This window comes from Hesperophylax consimilis, unplaced genomic scaffold (assembly GCF_061612785.1).
Source record: "Hesperophylax consimilis isolate HC1 unplaced genomic scaffold, BYU_Hcon_1.0 scaffold_39, whole genome shotgun sequence".
In the NCBI taxonomy this organism is placed as follows: domain Eukaryota; kingdom Metazoa; phylum Arthropoda; class Insecta; order Trichoptera; family Limnephilidae; genus Hesperophylax; species Hesperophylax consimilis.
The window spans coordinates 307,804-330,002 of record NW_028301269.1 but is presented as its reverse complement, the minus strand read 5'-3'; the positions used below and the strand labels follow the sequence as shown (position 1 = coordinate 330,002).

Below are 22,199 nucleotides of genomic sequence, written 5' to 3'. Positions count from 1 at the left end.
AGCTGATATTAGAGCAGGCTGTACGCTTAAGTGCATTTTATAACAGCTGATATGAGAGGAGGCTGTACGCTTAAGTGCATTTTATAACAGCTGATATTAGAGCAGGCTGTACGCTTAAGTGCATTTTATAACAGCTGATATTAGAGCAGGCTGTACGCTTAAGTGCATTTTATAAAAGCTGATATTAGAGCAGGCTGTACCCTTAAGTGCATTTTATAACAGCTGATATTAGAGCAGGCTTTACGCTTAAGTGCATTTTATAACAGCTGATATTAGAGCAGGCTGTACGCTTAAGTGCATTTTATAACAGCTGATATTAGAGCAGGCTGTACGCTTAAGTGCATTTTATAACAGCTGATATTAGAGCAGGCTGTACGCTTAAGTGCATTTTATAACAGCTGATATTAGAGCAGGCTGTACGCTTAAGTGCATTTTATAACAGCTGATATTAACCCCCTAAGGAACCTTTTTTTTCAAATTAGACCTATAAAAATCCATCTCGGTTTACTCAAAAACGAAATCTCAAATCAAAAACTGTTGTGCCACAAAATTAACACAAACTATTGTATGGATTCACAAACTTCCCACTTGTGCTACGATTTTCCGGACACTGTGTTTAAAAAGAGTAAGTACCTACCTAAAGAAAACATTTAAATTATAAAAATAAATTAATATTCTATTAAGTATTATTGTAATATCACTTTAACATTTGCGATTGAATGAACCAATACAACAAGATCTCTTAGTGTGTTGATCATTTAATTTAATACGAAATGGGAACTAAAGGGATATTTAAATTTAATAAATGAATGATTTAACAAAATCACAGAATAGCCCGCAAGGCCCATCGAGCAGTGCATTGAATTAATGAATTGCGTCATCGCTACTTACACACTGCACCCTACTGCTGCTGGTGCACATGTGTCCGTCTGTAACTCCGCCAGGTGCTCCATCACTGCCGCGAGGGAACCGTCTGCTGCACTCCTCTTGGGGCAGAAGGGTCGCTGTCTCCTGTGAATATACACAGAAACAATAACAACTAATTATTATGTATTTACTTTCGTACTGAAGAGATGCTGGAGGCCACTAATTTACATACTTATCCCCTTACTAATAAACATATTTTAAATTTTAACAGATTGCCATATATGAATGGTTGTATAACAGTTGTGTTAGTTTTAAAACACGTTTATTAGTCAGACACATAAAGTTTAAAAACATGCATAATATCACTTAACTCAACTATCTACCTTTCACTTGAAACTTCGTTAAAGGCATATAATAGGCAAGGCAGATTTCCGAAACTGCCAAAATATGTTTATTATTAAATCGCTAGGTGGCAGTAAGGGTTCCTTCACCAATGTAAAATATTCAACATTATACGTGAGTTATGAAGAGACATATAGATATTCAAGTAAAAAAAAACAAACCAATAACAAAATGTGGCTTGTTTATGGAACTTACTATTTGGTAGAGTATTTAGTATGATCTTTTTTACAAATGTTTCATCATTTGCTTGTTATTGTAAATCATATTAGGTTTCAAAAGCTGACAATAGGTTTTTAAGTTCGCGATATTATGTGAAAGGAGAAAAGCAACCGTAAGCGGCGTTTTGCACCGTTAGCGGTTGCTTGGTTCCTTTCGTGGTCGCGTTTCGTTAGGGACCGAAGTGTAGGTAGTTAGGTATGTAGGTGTTAGCGCTATTCCATTATAAACGGTGTTTGGTATCTCATGGTTCAAGTAATCCATAAAATTATTATCAATAAATTTTACATGTTATTTAATGTTATCATGTTATACATTTTATTGTTACTGTATTTGTAATGTTAAAGTGTTGCTTTGCTTGATTCTCCGTAATGGCAGAGATTTAAAAAATATTTAAAATTAAAAAATCTTTTATTATTCTTCTTATACAGGGTGTCCGGAAACTCGTAGTACAAGCGGGAAACTGGTGAATCTACATCACATTTGGAGTCGATTTTGTAGTATATTTTTTTTTTATTTGAGCTTTCGTTATCGAGTAAATCGAGTTTGAAGTTGATTTTTTTTTTTTTTTTTTTTTTTTTTAATCAAATTCTTATAAATTATTACTGAAGATCAAAGTACCAGACTAATTAAAACTATTTGAAAGTAAAACAAATGAAGAAACTCGGATTTGAAGCATTATTTTGAAATTACCCTTCATTTAACCCGGTGTAATCATAAAATATTTCTGCTCTGCAGGGTTAAAACATCTGTTATTCAACCCTAAACACCAGAAAAAACTTTAACCCTAAAATAGCCGAAAAATATTTTTTTTTGGTTTTTTTTTTTTTTTTTTTGAAAATGCTCAAATCAAAAAACTTTATGTTTTTTTGGGTTCCCCATGTGGTGTAGATTCTCTAGTTTCCCGCTTGTACTACGAGTTTCCGGACACCGTGTATATTGACCTCGAGAAATAAAATAAAGTTTTTTTTATTTTTTATTTTTTTTATTTGTTAAATTTTTCTGTGTTATTTAGTACAACTAAACAACAGTATTTTTTAACCATGGCAGTAGCTGTCGTGCAAGGCCGCAGAAAACCATGTCAAAACTGCAGCGACACTCACTCTTTATTTTAATAAAACAAATATAATAATGATAGTTTATTCCAGAATGTACAAAAGTAGTACAAATATTGAGAAAATAACAATGCATTCATACATTGATGTATTTTATATAACTCAATGCATTCATACATAGGATGGAACAGAAAAGAAACAAAAAATATAGTATATGATAATAAATGTTCATGGGGGATATTTGACAGGCTCCCGTTTCGTTTGAAGGCCATCAACGGGGACTCCATCCAGGCAACCATGGCAGTGATGATGGTATTCTTCGACTGGCGTAGTCTGCGCCATAAGCTTCCCCTGCGGTGGAACAAAGGTTTATTTTAATATACACAGGATGTTAAGGGACGTACTTGACTTACTTTAACCAGTGATTCCTGACATTATTTAGAGAAAAATGTTAATAAAATGTTGTTCTCCTGTGACTTTTTCAAAATGTCGCCGGAAATGTCACATCGAACATCGCAAATGTCACCGGTGTCCGAAAATTCATTTACAGTTTTTACTGCAAATAATATCAGGATTTACTGGTTAAAGTAACTCAAGTACGTCCCTCAACACCCTGTGTATATGTTTAATACATTAAATAAAAGGAACTTCAAGGAAGGGTTAAGTTAGAAATAATTCCACTGTGCCCGCTGATAGATGAGCTCTTCAGGAAGTTATCTAAAATCGTATCAGAATCTAAAATTTGAACAATATTTACATTAGTTTCAATAACACGTAACAGATTTTTCTTGCATTTTTAAAGTTTTTCTGTTCGAATTTGTGTCGCTGCTTTTCGTTTTTTCTCCAACGCGGATATAATATACTGTGGGTCACGAATGGGCATTGATCTTTTAAATCTAGGATCTATGATTTCTGGTAATAAACAATCCATAAAGAAAGGACGTTTTAAGTTTAAAATGTTTACCACATAACACACATTTTAAATTAGAAGTAGGGTTCAAACCATTTCTATTTTCTGAGGTAAATCGTAAATGCTTTAAATTGCAGTTAAAAAGGGAATCAATACATTGGAGTTGTTCAACTACTCTCCGCCCTTCTATGCAAATATCATCGCTTTCTTCTATCGCCTTTTCAATAACAAGCTCTTGCTCTGATTCTTCACAGCTCCATCCTTGGTCATTGGTCCCCAAAAAATTGCTGTCTTTTTGGTCCTGAAAATAAAATAAAATTTTAGTAAAATACAAACCTATTATCACGATGTTGGGAACACGCGTCACAGAAATCATAAAAATTCTCGCCTTTCGACAATATACTTCATGAGGGCTAAAGCAGGTGCATGTAACAAGTGTTCCGATAAATCAGGAATATAGGTAAATAGGCTATGAGAAATCGTCTTTTCAAACTTTGACACCTCATATCTCAGAACAAGTTAAGTGAAGTTAGAACCCTATCCAAATGTGGTGACGAATAGTAAATGCGAGATATTTGAAGTCAATAAGTATAAAAGTACCTTTTCGACAGTAGTGGCTGATGAACCAATAAGAATATCCTCGTGGTCTAAATCTTCCAAGTTTGGTCCTTTGTGTGCAATATTTACAGTAGACTCATTTGGTTCTATCGTATATTGGTGTTTTTGCTGTATTTTTTCCTAAATAAAAAAAGCAAAAAAAAAAAAATATTATGATGAAAAAGTCCAGAACCCCCCCACCCCCGTGACTCCAACGCAGTCAAATTCATTTGTTGCTCGAAGCATACCTTGTTTGGAGTATTTTTTCCGGCTGCTATGGATAAATCATATATTGATCTACAAAGAGAAAAATAATATAATTATTTGAAACTTTACAACACACACATAGATAGAATATCTTTGATTTGACAATGTGTGAATGGTTACGTGTTTATACGCGGAAAGGCGATATTATTGTTAATTTCCTTAAAAAGTTTATTTTGTCTGTTTAATCTAAAGAAAAAAATAAAAAAACGGTAATAAACTTGTTCACTCCTTATATTAATACTCCTTACCATGTAAGGTCGGAACAGTGAAAAACTTGAAAAACTGTCACTTAAAAAGGCTGATTTTACCAAACTAAAAATGATCCGGCGTGAGATGGTAATTTTTGGTTTAATTACCAAACGTGGCCATATGAAAAAAACGTTACTCTCACAATTTAGTCAGAGTGTAAAGACAACGAATTCTCACACACACCTGCATAGGTCAGCGCGCCAGAACATCATGAAGTTCGTGCTAACGGTTAGGAATAGAAACGCATATTGAATGTTGGATTTTACACGTTTCAAAGAATTTGACACTTGAAAATATAAAATGCGACAAATTTATATGAAAAAAGAGAATTTGTGAGTACTTACTGTTTTTGTAGCTTCCTTAGATTATTGTAATGCTTCAAGTGAGTCGGTATTCTACTTTTAGACCCATTAATGAAACATTTTGATGGCATTTTCGAAATATATACGCCGTAAAACAGGGAGCATATAGTTTCACCGCCATCACCGGGGGCTTCCATCCCGGAATAAGTAAAAAACTGTGAAATGTGTTGAAAATTTGGTGCAAGATGAAGTATTTATTTAATTGTTAATATCCACAGATAGCATAACGATAATAAGAGGCCGTACTTCTACAGATGTGTGTATTATATACATATTTTAAATTAAAAATATTGTGTAAAACCGTTATTAATGCGATTATCATGGATCGAAGTTTGAAAAGTGGGTTGTATGGTGTATCAATGTTTTTATTTTTTATAGTCGAATGCCTACAACAACTACAAAAAAAAAATATGCAGACTGAAAAATAATAGTCCATTAATTGGTAACAAAAAATATGAAGTCTGAGAATGACATACGAAAGGTAGTATTAAGCCGTTTTAGAGAGCCGTTTTCCAGCAAATCACCATTCTGCCCTATAACCCACTCTTAAGTTAACTTTATACAATAATATTTTTTTTTTTTTTTTTTTTACAGTATTACCGCACAAGAGTCCCAACTGCTCCCGTCTGGAGCCAGTGAGACTATGGCATCCCCAATTGGGGTATGTTGTGAGGCTGAGGGTATTGGGGAGGGGAGGGAGATGGGGAAGAGGAAGGTGGGGAAGTACCTGGCTATTCAGATCTGGTCACCAAACACGGCTAAAGCCATTTCAAGCAACGTTTCAATTCTGAATGGTGGTCTTACACCAGGGCGATACTGAGAGTAATGAGAGAATATACACGCGTAGTTGTAATATATAAGTTCTCCTGTCCTAAGCACAAGCGTCAGCTTTATCAGGAGAGTGTATGTAATATTAATATTATTTGAACCATTTATTGGATAACCAATGCCAGTGGTTCGCTACGTTTGGTGACTTAGCAGGGGTGCCCGGGTTCATGGGGTGAGATTAGTCTAGGTCTTTGCGTTTGGCGGGTCAGATTGAGAGAGACTGGTTGAGGGAGACCTTTTGACCTCTCCAGCCGGACCCTGTCGACCCATCGCCTTGTACCGCAGTGGGAGGGATGGATTCCCCTTCCTCCTGGACATATTGATTCCTACCCACCCCTCATACCTTTTTTCCTTCCCAGAACGTTTTATGATTCATTTCCTTAAAAAGCCCCCCCCCACAGCATCCCCAAAGATTTTTTTGCTCAGGGCCTCCTGTATTGAGCTAATGTAAAAAAAAAATTGAAAAAAAACATTAAAAAAAAAAAAAAATTAAATTTCTCGCTAACTTGATAAAAAGCACATGAAATTTATATGTGTGTAATAAAAAAGAATAATTGAAAAGGATATTGTGAATAATTATGATGACCTTCTGGTTATTTACATGAACTAAAAGTGCTGAACTAATTTGTCTTTGAATGTGTCTAGATTTAAAACGAAAATATCAGCGACCTCTGCAAGCTCATTGCCCGGGCATTATGGTTAACTTACCTTATCACCCCACCGGTTCCGCACAGTGACTGTCAGTCCCCCCACAGAGTCCTGCGGCGTGTGAAGACAAACCGGCCGATACTTCCTGCTGAAGAGGGCCCTGAAACACCATCACAGAGTTACTCTATCTATTATTATATTTACTTATTACATTACCTTTAAAAAGCGATAAAGATTCATTAAAAGTGATAAAACAAAAACTAGGTTTAATAGTTACCTATGTAACCTATTGTGTGTTGAATTGTCATTTTGATGATATACCCGATCACCATTTTATTTGTACCTTTACCTCACGAGGGTCACAACTGCCCAGAGCCAGTGGGACTATGGCATCCACATAATGCCAAAGGGATTAAGGGAGAGGAAGGCGGTGGGGGGGGGCAGTAAGTACCTGGCTATTCAGATCTGATCATCAAACACGGCTACCGGGGCGATACTGAGAGTATCTATTGTGATGGAATGTGTCGCTAATTTGTAATTGGTCTTGTGACATTACCTCACGAGGGTCACAACTGCCCAGAGCCAGTGGGACTATGGCATCCACATAATGCCAAAGGGATTAAGGGAGAGGAAGGCGGTGGGGGGGGCAGTAAGTACCTGGCTATTCAGATCTGATCATCAAACACGGCTACCGGGGCGATACTGAGAGTATCTATTGTGATGGAATGTGTCGCTAATTTGTAATTGGTCTTGTGACATTACCTCACGAGGGTCACAACTGCCCAGAGCCAGTGGGACTATGGCATCCACATAATGCCAAAGGGATTAAGGGAGAGGAAGGCGGTGGGGGGGGCAGTAAGTACCTGGCTATTCAGATCTGATCATCAAACACGGCTACCGGGGCGATACTGAGAGTATCTATTGTGATGGAATGTGTCGCTAATTTGTAATTGGTCTTGTGACATTACCTCACGAGGGTCACAACTGCCCAGTGCCAGTGGGACTATGGCATCCACATAATGCCAAAGGGATTAAGGGAGAGGAAGGCGGTGGGGGGGGGGGCAGTAAGTACCTGGCTATTCAGATCTGATCATCAAACACGGCTACCGGGGCGATACTGAGAGTATCTATTTTTATTTTTTTGTAATTATTTTTTATTTTTAATAATATGTTTACATGGTACATAATTCATTTTACATCTTGGGTCTTTTTACTACTCTTCCATTGAAAGCATTTGCTTGTGTATGGAAGGGGAGTGTACATAACTGTTGTTGTTAGTTAGTACTTAATTAATTCATTGTACATAAATGTATGTTTGCTGTAGTATTTTTTTATAGTAGTGAAGGATAATATATTAATATAATAAATTTAAAAAAAGAAAGAAAGTTATGGAAAACTAAGGATATTTGTGAGATTAATTAAGTGAGTAGTTTTTTTTTTCAGAATATTTTTAAAGTGTCTCTTGACAGAGAGCAGTATTTGGGTTTTATCATTAATGCTTCTGATTTCTTCCGGTAGACAATTGAAAAAGGTTCTTCCCTGGTAAGTATAATGATGTTGTGCAAAAGACGTATTTAGTTTTGGGCATAGAAAAACATGTCTAAGTCGCGTTCTGTTTTCATTTAAAAATTGATATTTATCTTTTTCTTTTATAATTTGGATTAGTGAGTTTTTAATATATAGGTCCTTAAATGTACTTGAAATTCTTCAAAAAGGCGTTCTGTTGGGTAGTCAAAGGGTTTTTTTGAATATAATTTTAGTAATTGTTCTTTGTATAATTTCAATTGGAAGAAGGTTACATTTATACGCGGATCCCCAACTAATAATAGCGTATTGTAAAGTGGATTGAACTAAGGCATAGTAAATTATGTATAGATTTTTTATCGACAGAAAGTTTCTAATTCTTAAAAATATATATATATTAATTTTCTAATTTTGTTTACTACTTGACATATTTGTTCCTTCCATTTCAGATTTTTATCAATAATTACTCCTAGATATTTAATTTTATTTGTTGTTTTTAGTACTGTACAGTTTGATTTGCAATAGTTTTGGCTGTGAATTTTAGTATTATTATGTATGACAATGTTAAAAATTTTAGGAGTATCATTTGTATGGATTGCAAATGGAATTACAAATGTCTTTTCATTATTAAGTGACAGTAAATTAGTGTCGAAAAAATTCTTGAGCGTGTTGATGTCTTCTGTGGCCTTTAACTCTACTTTTTCCCAAGTCTTATCACTTATTATTAATACTGTATCATCAGCGTATGACGTAATTTGACCATGTAAAGGTTGAAAAAAAATATCGTTTACATATATAGTAAATAGAATTGGTCCAAGCACTGTACCTTGGGGGATTCCAAAGCTTGTAATCTCTTGATCACTATTAACACGATTGATTTTTACTACTTGAGGACGGTTTTTTAAGTAGTCGGTGATCCATTTAATCGCGTTGCCTTTTATGCCGATATTATTCAATTTTTTTAATAGCATCTCATGGGATATGCTATCGAATGCCTTCCTAAGGTCAATAAATATACCCGCACATTTTTTACTTTTATCCAATGATTCAGAAATGTATGAAGTTACGTTAGCAATAGCATCTTGTGTGCTGAGAGATTTTATAAAGCCAAACTGGTTTTTGTGTAATATTTTATTATTATCTAGAAAATTTACCAATTGTTTTTTTACTATTTTTTCAAAGATCTTTCCTATATTAGAAATTAGACATATTGGGCGATAATTCGTTGCTTGATGTGTATCTCCAGATTTGTAAATAGGTGAGATTATTGTGGTTTTGTAGTTCATTGGAAAAATTCCAGTTGTTAAACTTAAGTTTAATAAATGAGTGATAGGTTTTATTAAGTGAGGTTTCATAGTTTTTAACATGTGTGTTGTAATAGAATCAAAACCGGGAGACGAACCTCCTTTCATATTTTCTATTATTTTCGAAATTTCACATTCTGTTGTTGTTTCAAACATTGAAAGTATATTACGTTTCTGTATATTTTTATTTTTATGGTTTTCTTGGTTTGAAGGCTTATGAATATTTTTCGCAAGATTTTTCCCAACATTTGCAAAGAACGAATTAAATATGTTTGCACATTGTTTAGGCTGTATATTGGCATCTATAATTTTTTTATCATGTTCAATGTACTTAATGTTTTGTGTTTTTTTTTGTATTTTCTATGGCGAAATTAACAGTTTCCCACATTTGTTTATGGTTATTTTCTGAAGATAATATTTTATTTTTAAAATACTCTTCTTTACTTTTTTTAATATAAGATGTTAATTTATTTTTATATTTTTTATAGAAAATATATGCTTTTTCATCTTGGGGATTTTTTAAAGTTATTTTGTAAAGTTTTTCTTTATTTCTGATAGATATAATAAGTCCTTTGGTAATCCAAGGCTTTAAACATCTTAATTTTGATTTTATGTGTGTTGTTATCTCAGTTGTCGAATTTTTAATGTGTTGTGACATAATATTTTCGAAGTTAGTTGAACAAATTTCAGTATCATCACTGTTTAAAACATTATTCCAATCCTCCTTTTTTAATTTTTCAGAGAGAATAGTCATATCTATTGTTGATTTTTTGGTAATTATATTATGTTTTTTATGTTTATTATTATACAGAAGTAAGCATGAGTGATGATCAGTTATGTTAGTTTTCCAAACAATTGATTTTATTTTGTGAAGATCTTTAATGTTTACATTTGTCCAAATGTGGTCTAAACAAGATGGAGTATGTTCTTTTATTTCCCTAGTATTTTTATTTATGCAAGATATAAAATTTTGTTCGGTCATACAATTGATGTATTCATTTTTGTTATTATTTTCTATTTTTTCATTAATATTAACGTTAAAATCTCCTACGACGAAGCAAAGTTTATTTTTTAATTTTAATAATATGTATTTGAGGTCATTTATAAACGTAATAATACTCGAGCCATGCGTTCTATAGATAGCTATTAGATAGTATATTGATTTGCCGAGTTTGAAATGTACTTCGATGCAGTTTACTAAGTGTATTGGATGTTCTATTATGTTAACAATACTAAATTTATTGCTTGCAAATATTATTATTCCCGAATTTTTATTGATGTCTACTTTGGTAGAAATATAGTTGTACTCAGGTAAGTGATAAGACGGTGATTCAGCGTTCGTAAATGTTTCGGATAACACTATAAAGTCCGGTTTTTTAATTAAATTATTTATTTTTAGAATTAATTCATCTAAATTTTTTTGAGCGCTACGGATGTTTATGTGCATAATAATTATATCATTGATGTTTTTAGAAATAATTTTGTTACACGAATCGGTACATATACATTCGTATTCTTGAATTTTAATATTTAACTCTAATTCGTTACTTAAGAAATCATCCATTTAATGCATTTTCGGTTGTATTTTACAAAATTATTTATAAGATTTTTATTCAATGTCGTAGTTAATTCTTTCTTTGGCTAATTTAAGCATGTAAGATCGGAACTTACATGTTTCGCTGTTTGTTCGGTGGTCTACTTCATTCATTTTACTGTTCAAGGAGTTTATTTCTTTCTTCTTGTTAGCTGAGTTGCAGTTAGCGCATTTGGGTGGCAGTTCCAGGGATTTACACTCGGAGATGGGATGATCTTCTGAACAGTGCTTGCATGTTGGTTTATTCATTCTATTGTAGCATTTTTGTGCTGTGTGTCCAAATCTTTGACAGTGGAAACATTGGGTAAGAGGACTGCAGTCTTCTACATAGATTCTCATGAATCCTAGATGAATTTTTTTTTATTAATAAGATGTAGTCTCATTTCGGGATTTGTTTGTAGTATTAAGTTTTTGCTGTTAGTTTTTTTGTTTGTAATGATGGCCTTAACTTGTAATATTTCTTTGTCTTGGTATTTTTCACATATCATTTTGATGTCGTTGTTTTGTTCAATGATGTCTTCTAAGAATTCTTTTTCGGTATAGTCTTTGTCAAGACCTTTGAATATTACGCATGGATCCGTTTTCAGAAGTACCTCCGCTATTATGGTTTTGTCGACTTCATTTATCTTATCTTTTAATTTTTTTGCTTCTTCTTTTTCTGGGCATGTTATTATAAGGTTTTTTTTTTTGTTTTTTTAATTTCGCATACTCGAATTCCCAACTGCGATATTTTAATCTTTTGTATTTTCTATTTTATTTTTTCAGTGTCTTCTTCTTTTAAGCTTTTAATTATTATGTGAAATCGTTTTTCTTGCGTTTGTGATATTAAGTTTTTTACTGCAGAAGAGTATGATAATGGGTATTTTTGTGCTTGGTTTTTTCTTGAATATCACACTTTTCTTGTAATTTAGCTAATTCTATTGCCATGTGCGATATCATTTCCATGATGTTATTTATTTCTTTCATCATTTTTGATTTGGTTTCTTTAGTAAGTTTATTTTCTTCTATGATTGTATGTAAGTCACTTATGTTTTGTTTCGCCTTTGTTATGAAGGCATGCGGATCAACCGCTTCCTCCATTTTTCCAGGTTAAAAAAAATATATTTTCCGTAAATTTATGTATTTATATAATTTGTCTTGGTTGAAGGTGTTATTTTATTTATTCACCGCTTACGGCGCTCACTCGCGTCCAACACCGTTGGAGGTTTGGGCGACACTCGAATTGTCTATTCGACTATTGTGATGGAATGTGTCGCTAATTTGTAATTGGTCTTGTGACATTACCTCACGAGGGTCACAACTGCCCAGAGCCAGTGGGACTATGGCATCCACATAATGCCAAAGGGATTAAGGGAGAGGAAGACGGTGGGGGGGGCAGTAAGTACGTGGCTATTCAGATCTGATCATCAAACACGGCTACCGGGGCGATACTGAGAGTATCTATTGTGATGGAATGTGTCGCTAATTTGTAATTGGTCTTGTGACATTACCTCACGAGGGTCACAACTGCCCAGAGCCCGTGGGACTATGGCATCCACATAATGCCAAAGGGATTAAGGGAGAGGAAGGCGGTGAGGGGGGGGGCAGTAAGTACCTGGCTATTCAGATCTGATCATCAAACACGGCTACCGGGGCGATACTGAGAGTATCTATTGTGATGGAATGTGTCGCTAATTTGTAATTGGTCTTGTGACATTACCTCACGAGGGTCACAACTGCCCAGAGCCAGTGGGACTATGGCATCCACATAATGCCAAAGGGATTAAGGGAGAGGAAGGCGGTGGGGGGGGGCAGTAAGTACCTGGCTATTCAGATCTGATCATCAAACACGACTACCGGGGCGATACTGAGAGTATCTATTGTGATGGAATGTGTGGCTAATTTGTAATTGGTCTTGTGACATTACCTCACGAGGGTCACAACTGCTCAGAGCCAGTGGGACTATGGCATCCACATAATGCCAAAGGGATTAAGGGAGAGGAAGGCGGTGGGGGGGGGCAGTAAGTACCTGGCTATTCAGATCTGATCATCAAACACGGCTACCGGGGCGATACTGAGAGTATCTATTGTGATGGAATGTGTCGCTAATTTGTAATTGGTCTTGTGACATTACCTCACGAGGGTCACAACTGCCCAGAGCCAGTGGGACTATGGCATCCACATAATGCCAAAGGGATTAAGGAAGAGGAAGGCGGTGGGGGGGGGCAGTAAGTACCTGGCTATTCAGATCTGATCATCAAACACGGCTACCGGGGCGATACTGAGAGTATCTATTGTGATGGAATGTGTCGCTAATTTGTAATTGGTCTTGTGACATTACCTCACGAGGGTCACAACTGCCCAGAGCCAGTGGGACTATGGCATCCACATAATGCCAAAGGGATTAAGGGAGAGGAAGGCGGTGGGGGGGGGGGGGGCAGTAAGTACCTGGCTATTCAGATCTGATCATCAAACACGGCTACCGGGGCGATACTGAGAGTATCTATTGTGATGGAATGTGTCGCTAATTTGTAATTGGTCTTGTGACATTACCTCACGAGGGTCACAACTGCCCAGAGCCAGTGGGACTATGGCATCCACATAATGCCAAAGGGATTAAGGGAGAGGAAGGCGGTGGGGGGGGCAGTAAGTACCTGGCTATTCAGATCTGATCATCAAACACGGCTACCGGGGCGATACTGAGAGTATCTATTGTGATGGAATGTGTCGCTAATTTGTAATTGGTCTTGTGACATTACCTCACGAGGGTCACAACTGCCCAGAGCCAGTGGGACTATGGCATCCACATAATGCCAAAGGGATTAAGGGAGAGGAAGGCGGTGGGGGGGGGGCAGTAAGTACCTGGCTATTCAGATCTGATCATCAAACACGGCTACCGGGGCGATACTGAGAGTATCTATTGTGATGGAATGTGTCGCTAATTTGTAATTGGTCTTGTGACATTACCTCACGAGGGTCACAACTGCCCAGAGCCAGTGGGACTATGGCATCCACATAATGCCAAAGGGATTAAGGGAGAGGAAGGCGGTGGGGGGGGCAGTAAGTACCTGGCTATTCAGATCTGATCATCAAACACGGCTACCGGGGCGATACTGAGAGTATCTATTGTGATGGAATGTGTCGCTAATTTGTAATTGGTCTTGTGACATTACTTCACGAGGGTCACAACTGCCCAGAGCCAGTGGGACTATGGCATCCACATAATGCCAAAGGGATTAAGGGAGAGGAAGGCGGTGGGGGGGGCAGTAAGTACCTGGCTATTCAGATCTGATCATCAAACACGGCTACCGGGGCGATACTGAGAGTATCTCTTGTGATGGAATGTGTCGCTAATTTGTAATTGGTCTTGTGACATTACCTCACGAGGGTCACAACTGCCCAGAGCCAGTGGGACTATGGCATCCACATAATGCCAAAGGGATTAAGGGAGAGGAAGGCGGTGGGGGGGGCAGTAAGTACCTGGCTATTCAGATCTGATCATCAAACACGGCTACCGGGGCGATACTGAGAGTATCTCTTGTGATGGAATGTGTCGCTAATTTGTAATTGGTCTTGTGACATTACCTCACGAGGGTCACAACTGCCCAGAGCCAGTGGGACTATGGCATCCACATAATGCCAAAGGGATTAAGGGAGAGGAAGGCGGTGGGGGGGGCAGTAAGTACCTGGCTATTCAGATCTGATCATCAAACACGGCTACCGGGGCGATACTGAGAGTATCTATTGTGATGGAATGTGTCGCTAATTTGTAATTGGTCTTGTGACATTACCTCACGAGGGTCACAACTGCCCAGAGCCAGTGGGACTATGGCATCCACATAATGCCAAAGGGATTAAGGGAGAGGAAGGCGGTGGGGGGGGCAGTAAGTACCTGGCTATTCAGATCTGATCATCAAACACGGCTACCGGGGCGATACTGAGAGTATCTCTTGTGATGGAATGTGTCGCTAATTTGTAATTGGTCTTGTGACATTACCTCACGAGGGTCACAACTGCCCGGAGCCAGTGGGACTATGGCATCCACATAATGCCAAAGGGATTAAGGGAGAGGAAGGCGGTGGGGGGGGCAGTAAGTACCTGGCTATTCAGATCTGATCATCAAACACGGCTACCGGGGCGATACTGAGAGTATCTATTGTGATGGAATGTGTCGCTAATTTGTAATTGGTCTTGTGACATTACCTCACGAGGGTCACAACTGCCCAGAGCCAGTGGGACTATGGCATCCACATAATGCCAAAGGGATTAAGGAAGAGGAAGGCGGTGGGGGGGGGCAGTAAGTACCTGGCTATTCAGATCTGATCATCAAACACGGCTACCGGGGCGATACTGAGAGTATCTATTGTGATGGAATGTGTCGCTAATTTGTAATTGGTCTTGTGACATTACCTCACGAGGGTCACAACTGCCCAGAGCCAGTGGGACTATGGCATCCACATAATGCCAAAGGGATTAAGGGAGAGGAAGGCGGTGGGGGGGGGGGGGCAGTAAGTACCTGGCTATTCAGATCTGATCATCAAACACGGCTACCGGGGCGATACTGAGAGTATCTATTGTGATGGAATGTGTCGCTAATTTGTAATTGGTCTTGTGACATTACCTCACGAGGGTCACAACTGCCCAGAGCCAGTGGGACTATGGCATCCACATAATGCCAAAGGGATTAAGGGAGAGGAAGGCGGTGGGGGGGGCAGTAAGTACCTGGCTATTCAGATCTGATCATCAAACACGGCTACCGGGGCGATACTGAGAGTATCTATTGTGATGGAATGTGTCGCTAATTTGTAATTGGTCTTGTGACATTACCTCACGAGGGTCACAACTGCCCAGAGCCAGTGGGACTATGGCATCCACATAATGCCAAAGGGATTAAGGGAGAGGAAGGCGGTGGGGGGGGGGCAGTAAGTACCTGGCTATTCAGATCTGATCATCAAACACGGCTACCGGGGCGATACTGAGAGTATCTATTGTGATGGAATGTGTCGCTAATTTGTAATTGGTCTTGTGACATTACCTCACGAGGGTCACAACTGCCCAGAGCCAGTGGGACTATGGCATCCACATAATGCCAAAGGGATTAAGGGAGAGGAAGGCGGTGGGGGGGGCAGTAAGTACCTGGCTATTCAGATCTGATCATCAAACACGGCTACCGGGGCGATACTGAGAGTATCTATTGTGATGGAATGTGTCGCTAATTTGTAATTGGTCTTGTGACATTACTTCACGAGGGTCACAACTGCCCAGAGCCAGTGGGACTATGGCATCCACATAATGCCAAAGGGATTAAGGGAGAGGAAGGCGGTGGGGGGGGCAGTAAGTACCTGGCTATTCAGATCTGATCATCAAACACGGCTACCGGGGCGATACTGAGAGTATCTCTTGTGATGGAATGTGTCGCTAATTTGTAATTGGTCTTGTGACATTACCTCACGAGGGTCACAACTGCCCAGAGCCAGTGGGACTATGGCATCCACATAATGCCAAAGGGATTAAGGGAGAGGAAGGCGGTGGGGGGGGCAGTAAGTACCTGGCTATTCAGATCTGATCATCAAACACGGCTACCGGGGCGATACTGAGAGTATCTCTTGTGATGGAATGTGTCGCTAATTTGTAATTGGTCTTGTGACATTACCTCACGAGGGTCACAACTGCCCAGAGCCAGTGGGACTATGGCATCCACATAATGCCAAAGGGATTAAGGGAGAGGAAGGCGGTGGGGGGGGCAGTAAGTACCTGGCTATTCAGATCTGATCATCAAACACGGCTACCGGGGCGATACTGAGAGTATCTATTGTGATGGAATGTGTCGCTAATTTGTAATTGGTCTTGTGACATTACCTCACGAGGGTCACAACTGCCCAGAGCCAGTGGGACTATGGCATCCACATAATGCCAAAGGGATTAAGGGAGAGGAAGGCGGTGGGGGGGGCAGTAAGTACCTGGCTATTCAGATCTGATCATCAAACACGGCTACCGGGGCGATACTGAGAGTATCTATTGTGATGGAATGTGTCGCTAATTTGTAATTGGTCTTGTGACATTACCTCACGAGGGTCACAACTGCCCAGAGCCAGTGGGACTATGGCATCCACATAATGCCAAAGGGATTAAGGGAGAGGAAGGCGGTGGGGGGGGCAGTAAGTACCTGGCTATTCAGATCTGATCATCAAACACGGCTACCGGGGCGATACTGAGAGTATCTCTTGTGATGGAATGTGTCGCTAATTTGTAATTGGTCTTGTGACATTACCTCACGAGGGTCACAACTGCCCGGAGCCAGTGGGACTATGGCATCCACATAATGCCAAAGGGATTAAGGGAGAGGAAGGCGGTGGGGGGGGCAGTAAGTACCTGGCTATTCAGATCTGATCATCAAACACGGCTACCGGGGCGATACTGAGAGTATCTATTGTGATGGAATGTGTCGCTAATTTGTAATTGGTCTTGTGACATTACCTCACGAGGGTCACAACTGCCCAGAGCCAGTGGGACTATGGCATCCACATAATGCCAAAGGGATTAAGGGAGAGGAAGGCGGTGGGGGGGGCAGTAAGTACCTGGCTATTCAGATCTGATCATCAAACACGGCTACCGGGGCGATACTGAGAGTATCTCTTGTGATGGAATGTGTCGCTAATTTGTAATTGGTCTTGTGACATTACCTCACGAGGGTCACAACTGCCCGGAGCCAGTGGGACTATGGCATCCACATAATGCCAAAGGGATTAAGGGAGAGGAAGGCGGTGGGGGGGGCAGTAAGTACCTGGCTATTCAGATCTGATCATCAAACACGGCTACCGGGGCGATACTGAGAGTATCTATTGTGATGGAATGTGTCGCTAATTTGTAATTGGTCTTGTGACATTACCTCACGAGGGTCACAACTGCCCAGAGCCAGTGGGACTATGGCATCCACATAATGCCAAAGGGATTAAGGGAGAGGAAGGCGGTGGGGGGGGCAGTAAGTACCTGGCTATTCAGATCTGATCATCAAACACGGCTACCGGGGCGATACTGAGAGTATCTATTGTGATGGAATGTGTCGCTAATTTGTAATTGGTCTTGTGACATTACCTCACGAGGGTCACAACTGCCCAGAGCCAGTGGGACTATGGCATCCACATAATGCCAAAGGGATTAAGGGAGAGGAAGGCGGTGGGGGGGGGCAGTAAGTACCTGGCTATTCAGATCTGATCATCAAACACGGCTACCGGGGCGATACTGAGAGTATCTATTGTGATGGAATGTGTCGCTAATTTGTAATTGGTCTTGTCACATTACCTCACGAGGGTCACAACTGCCCAGAGCCAGTGGGACTATGGCATCCACATAATGCCAAAGGGATTAAGGGAGAGGAAGGCGGTGGGGGGGGGCAGTAAGTACCTGGCTATTCAGATCTGATCATCAAACACGGCTACCGGGGCGATACTGAGAGTATCTATTGTGATGGAATGTGTCGCTAATTTGTAATTGGTCTTGTGACATTACCTCACGAGGGTCACAACTGCCCAGAGCCAGTGGGACTATGGCATCCACATAATGCCAAAGGGATTAAGGGAGAGGAAGGCGGTGGGGGGGGCAGTAAGTACCTGGCTATTCAGATCTGATCATCAAACACGGCTACCGGGGCGATACTGAGAGTATCTATTGTGATGGAATGTGTCGCTAATTTGTAATTGGTCTTGTGACATTACTTCACGAGGGTCACAACTGCCCAGAGCCAGTGGGACTATGGCATCCACATAATGCCAAAGGGATTAAGGGAGAGGAAGGCGGTGGGGGGGGCAGTAAGTACCTGGCTATTCAGATCTGATCATCAAACACGGCTACCGGGGCGATACTGAGAGTATCTATTGTGATGGAATGTGTCGCTAATTTGTAATTGGTCTTGTGACATTACCTCACGAGGGTCACAACTGCCCAGAGCCAGTGGGACTATGGCATCCACATAATGCCAAAGGGATTAAGGGAGAGGAAGGCGGTGGGGGGGGCAGTAAGTACCTGGCTATTCAGATCTGATCATCAAACACGGCTACCGGGGCGATACTGAGAGTATCTCTTGTGATGGAATGTGTCGCTAATTTGTAATTGGTCTTGTGACATTACCTCACGAGGGTCACAACTGCCCAGAGCCAGTGGGACTATGGCATCCACATAATGCCAAAGGGATTAAGGGAGAGGAAGGCGGTGGGGGGGGCAGTAAGTACCTGGCTATTCAGATCTGATCATCAAACACGGCTACCGGGGCGATACTGAGAGTATCTCTTGTGATGGAATGTGTCGCTAATTTGTAATTGGTCTTGTGACATTACCTCACGAGGGTCACAACTGCCCAGAGCCAGTGGGACTATGGCATCCACATAATGCCAAAGGGATTAAGGGAGAGGAAGGCGGTGGGGGGGGCAGTAAGTACCTGGCTATTCATCTGATCATCAAACACGGCTACCGGGGCGATACTGAGAGTATCTATTGTGATGGAATGTGTCGCTAATTTGTAATTGGTCTTGTGACATTACCTCACGAGGGTCACAACTGCCCAGAGCCAGTGGGACTATGGCATCCACATAATGCCAAAGGGATTAAGGGAGAGGAAGGCGGTGGGGGGGGCAGTAAGTACCTGGCTATTCAGATCTGATCATCAAACACGGCTACCGGGGCGATACTGAGAGTATCTATTGTGATGGAATGTGTCGCTAATTTGTAATTGGTCTTGTGACATTACCTCACGAGGGTCACAACTGCCCAGAGCCAGTGGGACTATGGCATCCACATAATGCCAAAGGGATTAAGGGAGAGGAAGGCGGTGGGGGGGGCAGTAAGTACCTGGCTATTCAGATCTGATCATCAAACACGGCTACCGGGGCGATACTGAGAGTATCTATTGTGATGGAATGTGTCGCTAATTTGTAATTGGTCTTGTGACATTACCTCACGAGGGTCACAACTGCCCAGAGCCAGTGGGACTATGGCATCCACATAATGCCAAAGGGATTAAGGGAGAGGAAGGCGGTGGGGGGGGGCAGTAAGTACCTGGCTATTCATCTGATCATCAAACACGGCTACCGGGGCGATACTGAGAGTATCTATTGTGATGGAATGTGTCGCTAATTTGTAATTGGTCTTGTGACATTACCTCACGAGGGTCACAACTGCCCAGAGCCAGTGGGACTATGGCATCCACATAATGCCAAAGGGATTAAGGGAGAGGAAGGCGGTGGGGGGGGCAGTAAGTACCTGGCTATTCAGATCTGATCATCAAACACGGCTACCGGGGCGATACTGAGAGTATCTATTGTGATGGAATGTGTCGCTAATTTGTAATTGGTCTTGTGACATTACCTCACGAGGGTCACAACTGCCCAGAGCCAGTGGGACTATGGCATCCACATAATGCCAAAGGGATTAAGGGAGAGGAAGGCGGTGGGGGGGGGCAGTAAGTACCTGGCTATTCAGATCTGATCATCAAACACGGCTACCGGGGCGATACTGAGAGTATCTATTGTGATGGAATGTGTCGCTAATTTGTAATTGGTCTTGTGACATTACCTCACGAGGGTCACAACTGCCCAGAGCCAGTGGGACTATGGCATCCACATAATGCCAAAGGGATTAAGGGAGAGGAAGGCGGTGGGGGGGGCAGTAAGTACCTGGCTATTCAGATCTGATCATCAAACACGGCTACCGGGGCGATACTGAGAGTATCTATTGTGATGGAATGTGTCGCTAATTTGTAATTGGTCTTGTGACATTACCTCACGAGGGTCACAACTGCCCAGAGCCAGTGGGACTATGGCATCCACATAATGCCAAAGGGATTAAGGGAGAGGAAGGCGGTGGGGGGGGCAGTAAGTACCTGGCTATTCAGATCTGATCATCAAACACGGCTACCGGGGCGATACTGAGAGTATCTATTGTGATGGAATGTGTCGCTAATTTGTAATTGGTCTTGTGACATTACCTCACGAGGGTCACAACTGCCCAGAGCCAGTGGGACTATGGCATCCACATAATGCCAAAGGGATTAAGGGAGAGGAAGGCGGTGGGGGGGGCAGTAAGTACCTGGCTATTCAGATCTGATCATCAAACACGGCTACCGGGGCGATACTGAGAGTATCTATTGTGATGGAATGTGTCGCTAATTTGTAATTGGTCTTGTGACATTACCTCACGAGGGTCACAACTGCCCAGAGCCAGTGGGACTATGGCATCCACATAATGCCAAAGGGATTAAGGGAGAGGAAGGCGGTGGGGGGGGCAGTAAGTACCTGGCTATTCAGATCTGATCATCAAACACGGCTACCGGGGCGATACTGAGAGTATCTATTGTGATGGAATGTGTCGCTAATTTGTAATTGGTCTTGTGACATTACCTCACGAGGGTCACAACTGCCCAGTGCCAGTGGGACTATGGCATCCACATAATGCCAAAGGGATTAAGGGAGAGGAAGGCGGTGGGGGGGGGGGCAGTAAGTACCTGGCTATTCAGATCTGATCATCAAACACGGCTACCGGGGCGATACTGAGAGTATCTATTTTTATTTTTTTGTAATTATTTTTTATTTTTAATAATATGTTTACATGGTACATAATTCATTTTACATCTTGGGTCTTTTTACTACTCTTCCATTGAAAGCATTTGCTTGTGTATGGAAGGGGAGTGTACATAACTGTTGTTGTTAGTTAGTACTTAATTAATTCATTGTACATAAATGTATGTTTGCTGTAGTATTTTTTTATAGTAGTGAAGGATAATATATTAATATAATAAATTTAAAAAAAGAAAGAAAGTTATGGAAAACTAAGGATATTTGTGAGATTAATTAAGTGAGTAGTTTTTTTTTTCAGAATATTTTTAAAGTGTCTCTTGACAGAGAGCAGTATTTGGGTTTTATCATTAATGCTTCTGATTTCTTCCGGTAGACAATTGAAAAAGGTTCTTCCCTGGTAAGTATAATGATGTTGTGCAAAAGACGTATTTAGTTTTGGGCATAGAAAAACATGTCTAAGTCGCGTTCTGTTTTCATTTAAAAATTGATATTTATCTTTTTCTTTTATAATTTGGATTAGTGAGTTTTTAATATATAGGTCCTTAAATGTACTTGAAATTCTTCAAAAAGGCGTTCTGTTGGGTAGTCAAAGGGTTTTTTTGAATATAATTTTAGTAATTGTTCTTTGTATAATTTCAATTGGAAGAAGGTTACATTTATACGCGGATCCCCAACTAATAATAGCGTATTGTAAAGTGGATTGAACTAAGGCATAGTAAATTATGTATAGATTTTTTATCGACAGAAAGTTTCTAATTCTTAAAAATATATATATATTAATTTTCTAATTTTGTTTACTACTTGACATATTTGTTCCTTCCATTTCAGA

The 22,199-nt window shown here is 40.2% G+C and overlaps 1 protein-coding gene across 2 annotated transcripts in view; it reads right to left on the bottom strand.

Moving 5' to 3' along the window:
• The window catches only part of LOC149408993 (transmembrane protease serine 9-like), a 94,149-nt gene that overhangs the window by 5,004 nt on the left and 66,946 nt on the right, over window positions 1-22,199 (bottom strand). For both annotated transcript variants that reach the window (XM_089650239.1, XM_089650240.1), the window contains 2 exons: window positions 6,462-6,561; window positions 892-1,011 (listed from right to left, as the gene is read on the bottom strand). In XM_089650239.1, the coding sequence (XP_089506365.1) occupies window positions 892-1,011; window positions 6,462-6,561 (220 nt within the window). The remainder of the gene's footprint in view (window positions 1-891; window positions 1,012-6,461; window positions 6,562-22,199) is intronic.